The sequence below is a fragment of the Chrysemys picta genome, chromosome 3 (assembly GCF_011386835.1).
Source record: "Chrysemys picta bellii isolate R12L10 chromosome 3, ASM1138683v2, whole genome shotgun sequence".
Lineage (NCBI taxonomy): Eukaryota > Metazoa > Chordata > Testudines > Emydidae > Chrysemys > Chrysemys picta.
Window position 1 is genome coordinate 110,684,358 of NC_088793.1, and position 19,587 is coordinate 110,703,944.

Consider the following 19,587-nt stretch of genomic DNA (forward strand, 5'->3'; position numbering starts at 1 on the left):
CATTTTCAATGGGATCCTTTGTGAAGCATACAGTAGTTGAAAGGGGAAAAAACCTAAATTCATGAGATAAATTAAGGCTTGTAACTGATGTATTTCAGTGTTAAAATGTTACATCTGCAGCAAAGTGCAATAACTATTGTAAGCTTAAAACTTTATGTATACTTTGAGTACTTTAAAATATTAACATTGTTAGATTTCAGACTGTACGTGCCATACTCCTAGAATTTAACCAGATACTGTATATTTTCTAGTTTCCCTGATCTTATTTCCCATGCCTTGTGCCACAACAGTCTCTGCCAACCAGGAGTAATTGCAGGTAAAATCCTGCGTAGCTTCTGTGGCCCCAGGATAGAACGTGTTTAGTCACTCTGTGGTGACAGGGCATATACTATCTGGTTGGTATGTGGCAGCTGTGAGGGGTTAGATTGCTCAGTGCAGACAAAAATCTTAGGAGAATTAAGCTGCCAAATTCTAACCTCCATGAAGCACGTGCAAATTGAGATTTTTCAGAAGTTTATAGCTTGGCCAAATATGGGAGAATTTTCAGATGGATGGTGAAATGCACAATCCTGACAAAGGCCACTCTTCTGCCAAATTTGATTTATGTCTTATGTTCCTAAAAGCTCACACTTTTGGGTTTCAGCCAGTCACCTGCAGGGGTCAGGAAGGGATTCCCCCTCTCCTCTCAATGTATTCTGCGGTGATTTTTGGTCTCCCTCTTTCGAAGCATCAAAGATGGTCATGCCTGGACATCAGACACTGGATGGGATGAGAGAGTGCTCAGAGGTGGCTTCAGGTGCTTAAATGGTTGGTTCTTACCTCACATGCACAAGTTATAACTGATCACTATATGTGGTGTTGGGAAGGAATTTCCCCCCAGGTCAGATTGGCAGTGACATTAGGGGTTTTTTTTTGCATTCCTCTGCAGTGTGAGAGTGTGGGTCACTTGCCAGGATTTATCTGGGTGTATCTCACATAATTGTTTTCCTGCCACTGCAGGGGCTTTGGGTATTGGTGCACCTCAGTCACTCCTATTCTCTCCCTGTGACACATAATGCTCCAGTCTTCTGTGTGCTGTGTAATATGGTCTAATTTCAGTTATTGAGTTTAGTGGAGAGGTGCTGGGTGGTGGTGGTGGCCTGTACATGAGGTCAGACTAAATGATCTGGTGGTCCCTTCTGAACAAAAACTCTATGACAATAAACCCACTGGTAATTGATGAAACAGGAAAGTTTGTTTTCCTCTTCCAATCTACGAATCTAGGTATGAGAGGATGAGATGAAATCATCTTACCAGGACTCGAAGGGAAGATGATCTCACATGCCTGTTGATCTCATCCACCCACTGATGGCAGATGGAACTTGGAGAGATTATCAGAGTGGCTCCTGTAGAAACTGGTTTCATTGCTACTAGGCAATGGGGACAATAAAAGGGCTTAATCTTCAAGTTTTCCTCTTTGTAGTTTACACATTCAGCATGCTGCCATAGGTGGCACTTCAGGCACTGCACACGGGCCTTGCAGTCAACCAAGCCAAGCTCACCACAAATGCATTCAAAACGATAGTCAGAGGTGTTGAATGGAAAAATGGAACTGGCATGCTGTATGACACTGCCAGCACGTTCTTGGGAGTCTGAAGACTGGTCCTTTAGGACTTCCGCATCATCTGTATTTTTAGATGCAGTGAGGACAGGATTGGTGGAATCACTGGACATGAGGTCGCCTTGCAAATCAGCAGACTCCAAGTCCATAACTCTTGGCTGAAGATTTTCTTCTTTTATGCAAATCTTTTGGCCTGTCTCAGACTTTTTGTTATTTTTGCTAGTTGTACAGTAGTCATGGTCTTCTGCAGGAATGTCCACCAGCCGGGGTGGTTTGACTTTTTCTGAAGATGTGACCTTACTTGCTGATTCTTTGGTTTGAGTTTTAGCATTAGGCAAAGATGTCTTCTGAATCCTTCCAGAACTCCTTGTTGTCTAAAAAATAAAGTTAATTTTAACTGACAATTTTTTTTTTTGTTCTTTGATGAGGAAAGTATAGCCACCTTGGGAGTAAACTGTTAACATTACATATATCTTCTGGTTTGGACTGGGTTTTGGGGACCAAGTACTCAATATTTGTTTAGGGTTTTTCAAAGTGTTTCACAAACCTTTTGGTCACAAAACTGTAACATCTGCCAACCCTTACAGCAATGTCTTCAAAAATTTATGAAGGACATAGTGAAAGTTTTTAACCCCAAAACTTGACCTACTTTGGGTTTTATTTTTGTTTTTCTTTTTGGTACAGTCTACATATTGTAATTCTTTATTTTTGTTTTCAAAGCAAATACCTGAGGTTTTTGTTTAAAATAAAAGTCAATACCATCAAGCAAGCATTAATGGGGATCCCTTTAAATAGCATCACTCTGGCACCATGTAATTGGAAAAAATAAAACAGCTTCATCCAACATTTGCCTTAATTGATACTTTCAACGCTCATTTTACCTGTTTTTTGGTTCTCTCATGCCTCTTTTGTTCTTTGTAATTCTTCCCCAACTTGAAAGATCCAGCCAGACCATGACCTTTAACCTGCTCTACTACTTGTTCTGCAATTAGTTTTTCCAAAGTTCTTTTGAGAAGACGCCGGTTTCTCTGTATGTCATATCTATATATGGCACTGACATACTTAAATATTGCAATGATGGAAGCTCCCTTCTTCACATTCATTTCCTTGACAGCTGCTAAGATCATCACCCGTAAGCCTACATGCAGAACGAAACTACGGTTCAGATAAAATGAAAAGTTATATGGGAGAAAATGTATTCATGTAGCTCTGTAAATGCCTGCAAGTGAATTAAAAGCTGGAAAAAAAAAAAAAAAAAAACCTAAGATCGACAACAGAGTAAGCAGTCCTGCTCAAGCTAGTCTTGCAGACCATTACTTTTCAGTCAAGATATTCAATACTGTCTAAGAGTACATATAACAGTGGAAACAAAGAAATCTTGTTTTTATTAACAGGGATATGCAAGTACAATATTTTGGTCTGGTCAATAAACCATCTTGCCAGAATGGCTCTACTCTAGGTAAAGCTGTGCTGCATGGAGTTCTATAATGCAGCTCACCACTGGTTTTACTTTAAAATGGTTTTATCTTTAAGATGGTTTATTATGGTTTATTAGTAAGGATGATTACAGTTCCCAGAGTGCAGTGCTATATTCTGGAGGAAAACTATACCTCTGCATCAGAGATAAGGCCAACTGCTCCCCTCATACAAATCAGGTGCAGCCCTTGCGCTCCTGGTAAGTTGCCAATACAACCTCAATAAGCAAACTGTTTTACATAAAATTTTCTCTCTCCATGAATACTTACTGGGATACTGTACTTTCTCCTTTGACTTAAGCTCCACTTTCTTTGTTTTTTTCTTTTTGTTTCCTTCAGTAGGCTGGGGTGGAACGAAGAAGTTCACCAATTTACCCTAATAAAAACAACATACAATATCGGTAGCAGGACATATATCTGTGACATAATTTTGAACTGTTTTATGAAATTAATATTTTCAAATAGCAGACTAGCAAAAAGCATTGTTACTTCAAAGTCATCAGTTCCCCATTAAATACGTTCACAGAACCACAGGAATTGCCATGCTGGATCAGACCCAAGGTCCATCTAAACCATTTTCCTCCTTCAGACAGTGACCAGTGCCAGATGCTTCAAAGAAAGGCGCAAGAACTTCATGGTAGGCAGATGTGGAATAATCTGCCCTCCACATTAAGTTTCACCCTGATCTTTAATAGGTTGAAACTGACGAATTCTGAAGCATGAATTTAAGAGCTCTTCTGAAACTGCTGTTATTAAATTATAACTCTGGATATTCTTGATATCCATATAAATATCCAATCTTTTCTCAATTCTTGTTAAGTTCTTAAACGCCACAATTTTCTGTGCAATGAGTTCCACGGTTTAATTATACATTGTATAAATATTTCCTTTGATCAGCTTTGAAATCCCAACCTTTTAATTTCATTGACTGTGTCCTTATTCTTGTGATAGGAGACAACAGAAAATTCTTATCTACTTTCTGTATACCACTCATGATTTTATATACTTTTATCATGTCCCTTTTTATTCATCTCATTTCTTAGGTAACACTCCCAATCTTTTTCATCTTTCTTTATAGGATAATTTTTTCCAGGTCCCTGACCATACTAGTTCTGTAATATTCTTTTAGAAATGGGTATTTCAGTACTGCATGCAGTATTCAAGGCCACACCACTGATTTACATAAAGACATAATAATAATCTTTGAATTATTCATCATCCCATCCTTTATGCATCCTTATATCTTGTTAGCTTTTCTAACTGCTGCTGTACATTGAGTTTAAGTCTTCATTTAGCTATCTATAATGATGCTCAGCCCTTTTCTTGAGTTGCTACAGTTAACTGAGAAAGTGTATGAGTACTTTAATTGACACTGGATTTAATTTGCCATCATGTTGCCCAATCACCTATCTTGTTTTGCTCCCTTTGAAGTTCCTCACAATCTTCTCTGGTGCAAACTAACCTAAAAAATTGCATGTAATCTGCACTCATCCCCCTTTTCATATAATTAATAAATATATTAAACAGCACAGGACTTAGTACATAACCTTGAGGCACCCCGCTGTTAACCTTTTGTCATGACAAAAATAGACCATTTAATCCTACTCTTTGCTTTGTCTCCTAGGGAGCTTGCCTCTCACCCTACGTCTAATTAGTAGCCTCTTGTGTGGAACTTTGTCAAAAGCCTTTAGGAAGTCTAAATAAACTTATGTCCACTGGCTCTTCTTTAGCCACCACCATATTGACCAGCTAAAAGAATTCTAAGAGATAAGTGAGACAGTTTTCCTATGCACAAACCATATTAGTTAGACTGTATCATATCATGACCTTTCTAGTTCTATATTATTTTATCTTATCATTTCATCCAGTTGTCTAGGTACACATTTAAAGTTTACTGGTCTATAATTCCCCAGATCATCCTTAGACCCTTTTGTAAATATAGATACATTTTCTACCCTCCAATTCTTAGGAACAGTGGCTGTTTATAATTAGAAACTGCATATTTGTTAGCACCTCCATCACTTCATACTTAAGTTCCTTCTGAACTCTTGGATGTATCATCAGGGCCTCATGACTTTCTGCTTTTTAATGTGAAAGATAAGGTGGGTGAGGTAATATTTTTTTATTGGACCAACTTCTGTTGGTGAGAGAGGTAAGCTTTCGAGCCACGAAGAGCTGTGTGTGGCTCGAAAGCTTGCCAACAGAAGTTGGTCCAATAAAAAAATATTACCACACCCATCTTGTCTCGCTAATATCCTGTGGGACTACCACAGGTACAACTACACTGCTTTTTAATTTAGCAGTTTGCTTCAGCACCTCTTTTTCTGATATCACAATATCCAAGACTACACATAAGAAAGGCCATACTGGGTCAGACCAAAAGGTCCATCTAGCCCAGTATCCTGTCAATGCCAGGTGCCCCCAGAGGGAATGAACAGAACAGGTAATCATCAAGTGATCCATCCCCCATCGCCCATTCCCAGCTTCTGGCAAACAGACTAGAAACACTATCCCTGTCCATCCTGGCTAATACCCATTGATGGACCTATCCTCCATGAATTTAGCTAGTTCTTTTTTGAACCATGTTATAGTCTTAGCCTTCACAACATCCCCTGGCAAGAAGTTCCACAGATTTACTGTGTGTTGTGTGAAGAAATACTTACATTTGTTTGTTTTAAACCTGCTGCCTATTAATTTCATTTGGTGGCCCCTAGTTCTTGTGTTATGAGAAGGAGTAAATAACACTTTCTTATTTACTTTCTCCACACCAGTCATGATTTTATAGACCTCTATCATATCCCCCTTAATCATCTCTTTTCCAAACTGAAAACACAGTTTTATTAATCTCCCCTCATACCGCAGTCGTTCCATACCCCTAATCATTTTGTTACCCTTTTCTGAACCTTTTCCAATGCCAATACATCTTTTTTGAGATGGGGCAACCATATCTGCATGCAGTATTCAAGATGTGGGCATACCATGGATTTATATAGAGGCAATATGATTTTCTGTCTTACACCATCTTTATTAGCAGAAAAGATCAGATCTAGAACAAAAATCGCCCAACATTCTCAGCAGTGAAGATCAATAAAAAAAAATTAGCTTTTCAAGTGTCCCTGTCTTTCTCAATTGCTCCTTTGAATTCTGGTGATCCAGTGAACCCACTGATGTTTTGCAGGCTTCCTGCCTCTGATATATACTTAAATAATCTCTTAGATTTTTTAAAAAAATATAAATAAACTTTAAGTTATTTGAGCTTTGAAATCCATTCTGGCTGTAATTTATGCTCCTGTTTATTGGCTTCACTTCACAAAGGTCAGATTTCCAAAGTTTGAAAGATTTCTGTTTGGGTTGAATAGCCTGTTGTAACTTTCCATTTAGTCTTCAAATTATTTATTTGTATTACTCGAGTGCCTAGAAGCCCTAATCATAGACATTGTGCTAGGTGCCATACAAATACAGAACAAAGGACAGTCCTTGCTCCAAAGAAATTACAATCTTGGCTTACTCCTTACCGTCATGGTTCCCCTTTTCCTCAGCAGTACACACATCCTGCGAGACTAATTTTTAAGTAGCATCCAAGCCACCTCTATGGATTTTACTTTCTTTAGTTTTTATTTTAGGGACCTTTTGACTAAACTGCTCATTTTGTTGAAAATTCTTTCCAAAATTTCACATCACTTTTTGAAGCATCACCTGCCCTTTAGATGTTTAACCTAATTATATATTGTGGTCACTATTACTTAGTGGATCAGCTACTGTCACTGAATTAACTCCTGTGTGTTACTTAAGACAAAGTCAAGATTAGCCTCTTTTAGTGTGCTTCAGAACTAGCTGTCCCAAGAAGCAATCACTTAAGCATCAAAAAGCTGTTTCTCCAGACAATGTCTTGTTAGTGCCACTTGACCAGCTGGGTAATTAAAATCCTCCATTATCATCATTTTATTAGATTTTGTTGCCTCTGATCTCTCTCAACGTTGTGTATTCAATTTCCTTTTCTTGATTCAGAGGGCAGCAATGTGCCCTACTATTTACACTTTCATAGACTGGGATTTCTATCCCTAATAGATTCAACTGCATGGTGCTTTTCATTCATTATTTTTCTCTCATTAGATTCCATGGAATTCGTTAGATACAGTACTACTCTCCTACCTCTTTGGTGACGGCCATCTTTCCTGTATGGTTTGTAACCAGGTCTTTTAGTAACCCACTGGCTTTTGACATTCCACCACATTTTTGTAATGCCTGTTATATCAAGGTCTTGGTCCATTGCAAGGCATTCTATTTAACCTGTTTTTGCTTTTAAACTTCTTTCATTTATAGCTTTTAATCGTGAGTAGGTGTCTGTTTCTATGTAACTCCATAATCTGACTTCTTACTGATTTTACAGAATTTACATCTGTGTTTTTATCCTGCTCCTGTTCTAGTTCAGCTGCAATTTGCATCCTACCCTGGCAACTTTTGAAGGCATGCTCATAAAAATCAAGACATTAGAGGTCTGCTTCTGCCTAATTTTTAAGCACTGTACACCTCAGCACACTCACTATACAGTGCACACAGCACAACTAGGTGGCAGCAGCCAGCAAGAGCGAGGCACAGAGCCAACCCCATGGGCAGGAGGAGAAGAGCTAACCTGAGCCTGGTAGATTGGGTTTTTTTTACAACCCAACCAGACACTTGCAGTAGGCCCCGTTGATTTTAGGATAAGTTGTAGGGTTCTACACTGTCAAGTACAATACACAAAATTTTAATATTTGAAAGAAAATAGGTTGTTACAGTAAGTCTTTTAGATGGCAAGATTCTATGAAGAAACATACATGGATAGAGACCTCTAATATTTTTAATGAAATACATGCTACTGGGAATTGTATGATTATGAGAGACTTTAATTTCCCAGATATAGATTGCAAGACAAGTGCTACTAACAACAGTAGGGCCCAGATATTCCTGGATGTGTTGGCTGACAGATTTCTTCACCAAGTAGACACCAAACCAACTAGATGGGATGCCATTTTAGATTTAGTATTGGTAAGTGGCAAGGACCTCATAGAAAAGCTGCTTGTTGAAGACAGCCTTAGTTTGATTGACCATGAACTAATTCAGTTTAAACTAAATGGAAGGATAAACAAAAATAGGTCTGCAAATAGGGTCGCTGACTTCAAAAGGGCAAACTTGGAAAAAAATCATGGGAATTAGTCAGGGAACGGGACTGGACTGAAGAACTCCAGGATCTGAAGGTGGAGAAGGGTTGGAATTACATTAAGTCAAAGTTGCAGAAGCTATCTGAAGCCTGAATCCCAAGCAAAGGGAAAAAATTCATAGGAAAGGGTCACAGACCAAACTGGATGAGCAAGAATCTCAAACAGAGTATTAAGAGAAAGCAGAAAGCTTACAAGAAATGGAAGATGAGAAGGATCAGCAAGGAAAGCTACCTCTTGGAGGTCAGAAAGTGTAGGGGAAAAGTGAGAACTGTCAAAAGCCGAGCAGAATTGAACCTTGCAAAGGAAATTAAAACCAATAGTAGAAGGTTCTATAGCCATATAAATAAAAAGAAAACAAGGAAAGAAGTGAGACCGCTAAGCATTGAGGATGGGCTGGAGATTAAAGATAATTTAGGCATGGCTCAACACCTAAACAAATACTTTGCCTCAGTTTTTAATAAGGATAATGAGGAGTTTTCATCAGTGACAGGGTAGCTAATGGAAATGAGGATATGGAAGTAGCAATTACCACGTCTGAGGTGGAAGTCACAGTCAAAGAGCTTAATGGGATCAAATTGGAGGGATCAAAATGCAAGAATATTAAAGGAGTTGGCACACTAAATAACAAGCCCAACAGGAAAGATTTTTAATGAAGGGGTTGTACCCTGTGACCAGAGAATTGCTAATATAGTACCTATTTTTAAGAAGGGGGGGGAAAGTGACCCAGGAAACTACAGGCCCATTAATTTGACCTCAATTGTACACAAATTTTGAAAGAGAGAGTAGTTAAGGATAGAGGTAAATGGTAATTGGGATAAAATGCAACATGGTTTTATGAAAGGTGGATTGTGCTAGACCAACCTGATCTCTTTCTTTGAAAAGATGACTCATTTTTTAGACAAAAGAAATGCAATAAGGATCTACCTGAATTTCTGTAAGGCACTTGATGCAGTTCTACATGGGAAATAATTAGGTAAACTGGAGAAGATGGGGACTAATATGAGAAGTGAAAGGTGGGTAAGGAACTGGTTAAGACTGGAGATTACAACGAGTCATACCGCAACGTAAAAGGTCAGGCTGGAGAGAAATTACTAGTGGAGCTCCTCTGGGATCAGTCTTGGGACCAATCTTATTTAACATTTTCATTCAAGACCTTGGCACAAAGTGGATGACACAAAATTGGGAGGTACTGCCAATATGGAGGAGGACTAGAATATCATACAAGAATATATGGAGGACTTGAAAACTGGAGTAATAGAAATGGGATGAAATTTAAGAAAGATTAATTTAAACTGGAACAGGTGCAGGGAAGGGCTACTAGGATGATCAGAGGTGTAGAAAACCTATCTTATGAGAGGAGACTCAAGAAGACTTGGCTTGTTTAGCCTAACCAAATGAAGGTTGAGGGGAGATATGACTGTTCTCTATTAGCACATCGGAGGATAAAAAATACCAGGGAGGGAGAGGAGTTATTTAAGTTAAGCGCCAATGTTGACACAAGAACAAATGGATATATGCTGGTATTAGGGTGACCAGATCACCAAAGAAAAATATCGGGACGCGGGGGGGGGGGGGGGGGGGCGCGTCGCGGGGGGGGGGGTGACGTGGGGGGGGCATGGCGGGGGGCGGGGCAAAAAAAAAAAAAAAAAAAAAAACCTTCCTCCGCAAGTGCTGGAGGGAGGCCCAGGAGACTCAGGGGAAGCGCGGGGCCGGGGTGAGTAAGAGTCCAGCCTGGTCCCGAGCAGGCAGGACTCAGTCGGGTGGTTGGGAGAGGAGGGGGGCGGCCCGCGGGGCCAGGCGGCGGCTGTTCTCCCCCCGGGGCAGCGGGACTCGGGAGCAGCCGCTGCTGCAGCTCCCACTCCCGCGGGGGAGGAAGCGGCCATGGGGCTCCGCGGCTGCGGCTCTGGCGCCCCCGAACCCCCCGAGCCGGGGCCTGCTGCGGGGACCCAGCAGCGCGCACGCTGGGCCCAGCCCCTGGCCAGCGTCTGGGCTGCCCAGCTGGTGCTATCGCGCGGCGGCCCCGGGGCGGGGGCAGCAGGCCCCAGTCCCCCCGTCCCGCAGGGGAACGAACGGGGCTGGGCGGCCGATGCCTCCACCCCGGGGCCACCGCGCGATAGCACCAGCTGGGCAGCCCAGACGTGCCTAGCCAGGGGCTGGGCCCAGCGTACGCGCTGCTGCAGGCCCGGGTTCGGGGGCGCCAGAGCCGCCGAGCGCCATGGCCGCTTCCTCCCCCGTCGCCTGGCCCCGTGGGTCGCCCCCCTCCTCTCCCAACCACCCGAGTCCTGCCTGCACTGGGCCAGGCCGGACTGTTACTCACCCCGGCCCCGCGCTGCCTCTGAGTCTCCCGGGCCTCCCTCCAGCACTTGCGGAGGGAGGGGGAATGGTGAGCCCGGGGAAGAGGCGGGGATTCGGGGAGGGAGCCAATCGGGGGAGGAGGGGGCGGAGTCGGGGCAGGGGGGGGGGGGCGCGAGCACTTCCGGGCTCGAGGCTCGGGGCATTTCCTTGTTTGTCCGGTTGTCCCGACCGCATGTCGGTCGGGACGCGGGACAAACAAGGAAATATCGGGACGGTCCCGATAAAATCGGGACGTCTGGTCACCCTAGCTGGTATCAATGAGCTTAGGCTTGAAATCAGATGAAGATTTCTAACAATCAGAGGACTGAAGTTCTGAAACAGCTTTTCAAGGGAAGCAATGGGGGCAAAAAATCTAACTTGTTTTAAGACTGAGCTTGATAAGCTTATGGAGGGGATGGTATGATGAGATGGGCCACATGCCACTGTAGGCAATCTGTGACTGCCAGTAGCAAATATCCCCAATGGCCTGAGATAGGCCAATAGAGGGAGAGGGTTTTGAGTTACTACAGAGAATTCCTTCATAGGTGTCTGACTGTTCTTGCCCACATGCTCAGGGTCCAACCGATGACAATATTTGGGGTCAGGAGGGACTCCCCCCTCCCCCCCCAGGCCATATTGACAGAGACCCTGATGTGTGTGTGTGTGGGGGGGGGGTTGGGACTCAGGTCACTTGCTGGTTTAAATTAGAGTAAACGGTGGATTCTCTGTCTTTAAACTGTGATTTGAGGACTTCAGTAACTCAGCCAGAGTTTATGGGTCTATTACAGGAGCAGGTTGGTAGTCTGCAAGCAGGCCGCAAGGCAGGTAGGGACGTGCTAGCTGCCGCTTCCCACAGCTCCCATTGGCTGGGAAAGGCAAACCGCGGCCACTGGGAGCTGCAGGCAGCCGTGCATGCAGACGGTCAATGTAAACAAACTGTCTTGCAGCCCACCAGCAGATTACCCCGATGGGCCACATGCAGCCCATGGGCCGCAGGTTGCTAACCACTGATCTAGTTAGAATGTAATACACAATGGAATGTGGAGAAGTAAATTCCCACACACGATGCGCCAAATTCTGTACACAGATGAATTAAGATATCCCAGTGAAGACTACATAATGTGCATGCATGCATACAAGGCCACAATTTGATTCATTTTCTATAAGTCTCAGTTAAAATAGACTTTACCTGGAATCTCTGCACTTTTACCATCCCTTTTTCTAAAAAGCAAGCTAATAAAGTAACTTGCCTACAACTGAGACTTTGTTCTTCATTCACATCAATGTCAAACAATACAGATTGCTCCTCATAGTATTTTGTACTGTTCTCCTATTCACATCACAAAGGACCACGTGCTAACAGACGTTCTTTCACTTGCACAGCTTTCCATTATAGTCTTTGCCACACAAAAAATGACAGCTAAACACCAGGAACATGCCGCACATATTAGCAGTAACTTATTTGTTCCCAAAATCTACCATAGTTCTCTCACCTCAGGTAGTGTCAGAACATCTTGTTTAACATCTCGTCGGGTGTGTGTCAGAATAAGAGCCAGTACCTCTACTGTCTTTCCAAGACCCATCTCATCTGCCAGAATTCCTCCAGGCCACGGAGGCCCTGCAACTGGGTGTTCACGGATAATGCTAAAGATTAAAGACACACCCAAACAAAACTTAACAAGTTACAAACTAGCGTAACCAGAAGAGTAGTATGTGTTCAAAGTAGCAGAGATAATGAATAATTTCTGCAAGCTACACATACAGAGAGAAATATGCACCTGTGTTTAAAAAAATTGCTTTGGTGACTATGTTTAAAAAGATTACAAAACAATAGCTTACATAATTTTCAAAAGGTTAAGATAAACAAAATCTGCATAAAGCAACTATACACTACAGTACACAAACATATTTACTTCTCACAAAATTCATAATTTGTTAAAGCAATACTAGTTACTGTACTGATCTATATTCTTGTCCAAAGATCAATAGAAAAATGAAAGTTTATACCGTCTCTTTGCTGTAACCTTTACAAACTTGGAACACAAAATTGAAGAGTTGTCGCCTCCAAGTCATTAATTAAAAAAAAATAATGAATCTGTTACACTTGAATTAAGAAAAAAAGTTCTTACAGCGAATATACTGATGCCTTTAACCTACAATTTTCTTTTCCCAACCATGCCCCACATTTTCTTCTTTCATATTAAATATCCTACAGCTCTTATTCTGCATTTGCTAACTGAAAAGGCACAGTTATTATTTATCCAATTCTCTTCATGTGAAGGTTCCTAACAAAATTTTCACAAAGTGCCATGTTTAGGTGCTGCCAGGAACAACAGTATTCCCTCTACAAAACAAAATGAAAACTCACCAGCCAGTAAATGGATTATAGTAGAGTTTTACTCCATCTGGAGTGATGACCTCTCGCCATAGAAAGTGTAGTGTGTTTTCTATAGAGAAGGAGACCACATGAATATTACAAGATTTTTCTATCAATAATATAGTGCTCAGAACTGCTCAGCATTATTATGACATTTAAAGACAAACAGGAACCAAAAACTGGAATTAGCTCGCCTGTAACTGGAAGTTCTTTGACATGTGTGGTCCCTATCTGTACTGCACATGTGAGTGTGTGCACGCACCATGTGCCCATGTCCAGAAATTCTAACAAGCAATATCTGTTGCCCCGCAAATGCACAGTAGTTCTTCTCATGCTCCAGACTGAGGGTGTAAGAGGAAGTGCGGGCCAATACCTCTCTAGTTCCTCTTCTTACTGCAAATCCAGTAGGATCCAAACAAGAGAGGGGACACAGTGGGTAATGGAATTCAGACAGGGACTACACATCTCAAAGAACTTCCAGTTACAGACAAGTAACCTCCATTTCTTCTTCCAGTGCTTGTCCCTATGTGCATTCCATACAAGTAATTGAGAACCTGTATTTGGACTGGAGGAGGTGAGGAAGACAAAGTAGCAAAGATACTTGAAGTACTACAGTTCCCACAGCACTGCAGAGGACTAAACTAGCTTGTAAAGTTTTGTGAACATGTGAATGGAACTCTAGGTAGCCACTCTGCATATGCCCAGTAATGGTATTTCATCCAGGGATGCTGTAGAGCAGTGGCCCCAAACTGCGGGGCATGCCTCCCTATGGGGGTGCAGAGAAACATGCGGGGGGAGGTAGGGTTACCATACGTCCGGATTTTCCCGGACACGTCCGGATTTTTGGGCCTCAAATCCCCGTACGGGAGGAAATCCCAAAAAGCCGGACATGTCTGGGAAAATAGGGAGGGAGGGACCGTCGGTGCTCGGCCGGGGGCCGGAGCCGCTGGGGCCGGCAGTGCTCGGCCGGAGCCGCCGGGGCGGGGCTGGGGCCGGCGGTGCGGGGCCGGGGCCAGCTGTGTTTGGCTGGGGGCCGGGCTGGGGCCGGCCAGGGGTGCTCGGCCGGGGGCCGGTGCGCTCGGGGGCAGGGGGCCCGAGCCAAGCCGGGCAGGAGACGCGGGAGCAGAGCCGCGCCCCCTCGCGCCCCCCTGCCCCAGCTTGCCTGCTGCTTCAGGCTTCCCGCGAATCAAATGTTTGCGGGAAGCAGGGGAGGGGGCAGGGCAGGGGGCGAAGCGTGCAGGGGAGGGAGCGGAGTTGGGGCGGGGCCGGGGGTGGGGCAGGGGCGGAGTTGGGGCAGGGCCGGGGCCCGTGGAGTGTCCTCTTTTTGGACACTTAAAATATGGTAACCCTAGGGGAGGGGGAAGAGATACAGTGGGGCCCAGGCCAGCCCCCATGTGGGGTGTGGAGGAAGTGCCACCCAGCCCTGCTCCACCCTTAACCAGCTCCAGCCGCAGCTCCACTCTGTCCCTAGCCACAGCTTCACTCCATCCCCTGCTCCGATCCCTGCCCAGTTCCGGCCCCAGCCATAGCTCCACTCTGCCCCCTGCTCAGCTCAGGCCCCAACCATAGTTCCACTCTGCCGCCTACTCCAACCCCAGCCCAGCTCTGCCCACATTCCCTCTCCGCCTCTAGGCCAGCTCTTCCTCCATACCCAGTTTTGCCCCCATCTCCGCTTTCAGCCCAAGCTCCTCCACTCAGCCAACTGTGCAGTAATGGAGGGAGCACGCGGACAGATTCCATAACTGGTAACGGGGGCAGGGGGAGAAGAGGGGTTTGGGCACCAGTGCTGTAGAGGCACCTTGTGCTCTCATGGTGGAGAAATATGTACTAATTGATAGCTCGCAGTGATGCGCCCAGAAATCCATTTAGATACTCTGAGAGGATATGGTTGCGAGAGCAAGCTTTTCTGCTATTGCAATAAATAACCTTTGTGATTTTCTGATCGATTTGGTCCTCTACAGTCAGAGCACCAAGACACATCTGGCATCGAGGGAATGAAGTCTTCTCTCTTCAGCAGCGGCATGGGGTTTCCAGGAAGAATACAAGTAAGTAGATAGTTCGGTTGTCATGGAACTCAGAAATAACTACGGGGAGCAATTTAGGATGGAAGCGAAGGAAGACCTTTCCCTTGTGCAAAACAGTACATGGTGAGTCTGCCATGAGGCTCCCATCTTATTCACACTTCTGGCTCAGGTAATAGAAACTAAAAATACAACCTTCATGGACAGGTGGGACATGGAGAATGTTCCCAAGGGAAAGATATCTTGCTCTGCCCTGTTATGTAAAAGGCTGTGTGGTGACATTGTCTGACATTACTTGGGCATGAAAAAAATCAATGAGTGGAAGAAAACCCCTGCATGCCAGGCAGACTGTCCTCAGTTCCAGTAGACTGATGTGCAGTCTGGCCGCCTGTGGATCCAGATGCTTGTATGGCGTGGTTGTTCAGGTAAACACCGTAACCCATAAGGGATCCATCTGTTATGATGGTGACACAGGGGACAAGAGTGATGAAGGGGACAGCTATTCTTACTCGATCCAGGTTCAACAGCAGGTAAAAGAAGCGATAGTGGGAATAGTCACTTTGGTGTTGAAGTGATCCATGCCTGGTAAGTAGATTTACCGGAGTCAGGCCTGTAGACAGTGTAGGTGAAGCCTGGCGAATGGCATCACAAGTTCACAAGGTCATGTGGTCTAGAAGAGAAAGGCACACTTTGACCAGAGTCCTCAGTCTGCAAGTAATCTGTGCTATCAGATGGCTCATTAATTGAAATCTTTCCATGGGGAGAAATGCTCTTGCTCACAAAGTTTATCATCTGTGTGGGTGTATTAAAACGGACTTTTCTTTGTTCCTGCTCAAAGTTGCCGATCTAACCTCATGGCTGGAGCAACCTATTAGGAGCCAGTCGTTGAGATATGGGAAAACTATCTAACCCCGACATCTCATTTGGGCTGCCACCACAGAGAAGACCTTAGTGAATACTCTGGGTGCTATAGAATGTCCAATGGGTAGGGCTCTGAACTGGAAATGTTCCCGACCCACTAGAAACTGAAGGAACTTTTTATGGGACAGATTAATATCTGCATAGAAATAAGTAACAGAGGGTCCTGTGGCACCTTTGAGACTAACAGAAGTACTGGGAGCATAAGCGTTCGTGGGTCAGAACCTCACTTCTTCAGATGCAAGACATAGAAATAAGTGTCCATGTTGAGAGCCATGAACCACATCTACTGGGAGGAGATTATTGATGCTAGTGTAACCATCCTAAATTTTGATTTTTGAAGGGGTTCAGTTACCAAAGGTCCAGAATGGGTCTCCCCTCTCCATCTTTCTTTTGAGGACTAAAAAATAAGGGAATAGAAAACTCTCTCTTTTGATACCAAAGTAGCACTTGGTCTATTGACCCTCAGAGGAGGAGGGAGTCCACCTCTTGTTGAAAAATACTGCACTATGCTTCTCACCCAAGCAGTAGAGACAGTGTTGGTGATCATCACTCATGGAGAAAAAGCGAGGGCAGGACACAGCTCCTGAATCCCCAGGACTCTGGGCATAGTCCCAGACTACAAGGAGGGAGCCCCCAGCATGGGGGAAAAAGAACAAGCTATACTACCTACACCAGTGATCCCCAATGCGGTGCCTGCAGGCGCCATGGCACCCGCCAGGGCATTTATGTGCACCCGCCTACTGATGATGGCTCTCGGCGGCATTTCGGCGGCGACACTTCTCGATGACGCCGCTTTTCAGCGGCTGGTCGTCCGGCGCCGCCACACTCTTCTGGGAACATGAATATGCTATTGCAACAGAAAGGTTGGGGACCACCTTATACTAATATAAAAGCTATAAAACTATTTACAGTACCTATTTACAGGCTATCAAAGAGAAAAGCCGGAGAAATCTGCAGACATGGGGTTCCAACTCAGGCCATGCAGCAGTAAGAAGGAACTGGAAAGGCGTCGGTCTGTACTGCCTCTTATGTCTTCAGTCTGGAGCACGAATAAAACTACTCCACATGTGTGAGCCAATGGGCATGGTTTGTTAGAATTTTGGGACTTGGACATATGGCGCACATGTGCACCCATATAGGGAATACACATAGGGACCAGCACTTGAAAAAGAATCTTTAGAGCGCTAGGGTCAACAAGCTTGGTCAATTGTTCCCTGGGTCACCAGAACTATATACTGTAATAAAATATAATCCTTAGTCTAGAACTCTGGCTTCTTGTTGATCCATGTTGATTATAACATGTCCACAGCAATGCAGAATCAATGCCAAAACTGCTCCAAAAGACATACACCTCTACCCGATATAACGTGGTAAGATTTTTTGGCTCCCAAGGACAGCGTTATAATCGGGGTAGAGGTGTATTAGGATTATAAAAGTAATGAACAATAGTAGGGAAATTCAGTGTATAGCCCAAAATATTCTGAAGTGTGGCTATTGATCATGGAGAGTAGCTATTTTTCAAACTTAAATACTTCAATTATAAGACAACTTTATTTTGTGAAATGTTATATTTTGAAACAACAGTAAAACCCAACATATCCAGGTTGACAATGTCTATATTAAGTTCTAGACCAACATGAAAACAGCTCACAATTAAAAAAAAAAACCCACATAAAAATAACTTAACTAGTTGCCTCAAACACAACTACAATTTTTATTATTAAAATAATAAAAACAAATCTTCCAATTACTTAATTATCGAGGAGACTATTCTAATAAAATTGTGCTAGTGCATATTCAATCCTTTTTGATACTATATTGTTCATTTATTTTCAGTAGTGTTATAATCAAGTCCAGGGCCATGTACTTGCCATTGGTAGGGTTGTTTCTGAAATTCTCCCGTTGCAACATCCAGTTCACAGCCTCACTTTGGTATGGCCTCAGTACTGGAATTAATGCAGAGTGCTGTACATCCTCCCTCAAAAACTGGATTTCCTGCTGATGTGTGTGCCTCACAAAGTCATACAGCTCTTCAATATTCTGTCGTTCCAGCTCTCTGTCAGATTCTTCCTCGTCCTCCTCCAACACATCTGCATATACGAAGCAGCATATTCATTATCATCTTACCCCATCTTTATCAGCCAGTAGCAGTACCTCAATTAAATAAGCTTAGCTTTATTGCTATATGTTTAGTTAATACATGAAAACAGTTAAGCACCGCTTCCATAAAGAGTATGAACTGAGTATATTTTAGTTGATTGTTCCTGATGGGGGTGGCAGTAGTAGACAAAAATGGGAATTAAATTCCTGAATCTTAACACTGGCATTTTTTCAGACTGCAAACCTACCAAATGCTTAGGAGCAAGAAGAGGTGGTTCCTTAGCAGGTGCTGGGCCCAAATATTAGCCATTTGAAGTATGGATACTCCAGTGTTTCTTCTCTAGTGAAGCCCCAATAGGACATACAGCAAAACAAGGTATTTTTAATTTAAGCATGCTATGCTCTTTGGAGCTTCATTAAAATGGAAGTCACAGCCCCAGATAAAGTGCAAAAGACAACACTGGGAAGAAAATACTACCATTTTACTCCCCTTCCTACTGAGAAAGGAGAAGCAAAACATGACAAACTGACCACTTCTTGGGCCCCCTCAAGGGAGGGGCATGTAAAAAGAATTTGTACTGCATTCTCCCAGCCTGAGGCAGGAAAGAATGTGTCATGGAGGCTGGAGGAGGAAAAAGGGAGTGGGAGAAGATTAGGAAATGTTCTTTCCCTGGTGCCCCATGAGGGAGGGGGAAAAATGAGATGGATCCTCTGCCTCAACTTCATGTGCAAGGGGAAGGGAAGAGAGAAGAGCAGATTACATGTGATTACATACGTTGTTCTAATGGAAACCTAAAAAAACCTCAATAAATGGAAAAACTGCATAGCAAAAGACCCTGTTTTCTGAAGCACAAAACTGGAAAAGTATCAAAAAATATTCTGAAGTGAACCCCAAGGAAATGTATGCAACATTTAGGACCGCATGTTCAGCTGGTGGGAATCAGCATGGCTTTATTATTTCAACTGAACTAGATTGATGAATATCATCAACTAAGGATTAGTCCTTAGTTTCTAACTCATAATTGAGTTATGGGGGTGGAGGGGGGGAGAGAATTCTTTTGTTTCAATTGTTTTTAATAAATATTTTTCTAGATATTTCATGCTGCCATTGAAATGTCAGCCTGTGAAAAAAAATTGATATAGATGCACCACAAAATTCAGAGATTCTTGCTTCAGAATTAGGGCCAGAATGGTACAGAATAAAAATAAACTTGTTTAAGAGATATAAACCTTCTAATAAGCCATGTTTTTCTAGATAGTTATTGTCTTTTAAATTTGCTTGTACTAATTTCTAATTTTTTTGCCTTGCTAAGTGAAATGCACTTTTCCTAAAACAAAAATGCTAGCAATCAAGCACTCTTGAATATCTGACAATTAACAGAGTATACAAGTTCATGAATCTCACATACGCATGCAATATGAATTTCAGTGAGCATACAAAATTTGTTTCAAATCTTCATTTTTTAAAGTTATGAAATATACTCCCATGATGACACACTAGAACCCAACACTTCTGTAAGCATGTCCTTTGGAAATCTTCAAAATGTAAAGATAATTT

At 43.1% G+C, this 19,587-nt stretch overlaps 1 protein-coding gene across 7 annotated transcripts in view; it reads right to left on the minus strand.

The window, feature by feature from the left end:
* SHPRH (SNF2 histone linker PHD RING helicase) overlaps positions 1–19,587 on the minus strand; it is a 142,573-nt gene that overhangs the window by 96,294 nt on the left and 26,692 nt on the right. For all 7 annotated transcript variants that reach the window (XM_008177225.4, XM_065588788.1, XM_065588789.1 and 4 more), the window contains 6 exons: positions 17,801–18,019; positions 12,979–13,057; positions 12,104–12,254; positions 3,346–3,451; positions 2,482–2,738; positions 1,294–1,974 (listed from right to left, as the gene is read on the minus strand). In XM_008177225.4, coding sequence (XP_008175447.4) covers positions 1,294–1,974; positions 2,482–2,738; positions 3,346–3,451; positions 12,104–12,254; positions 12,979–13,057; positions 17,801–18,019 — 1,493 coding nt within the window. The remainder of the gene's footprint in view (positions 1–1,293; positions 1,975–2,481; positions 2,739–3,345; positions 3,452–12,103; positions 12,255–12,978; positions 13,058–17,800; positions 18,020–19,587) is intronic.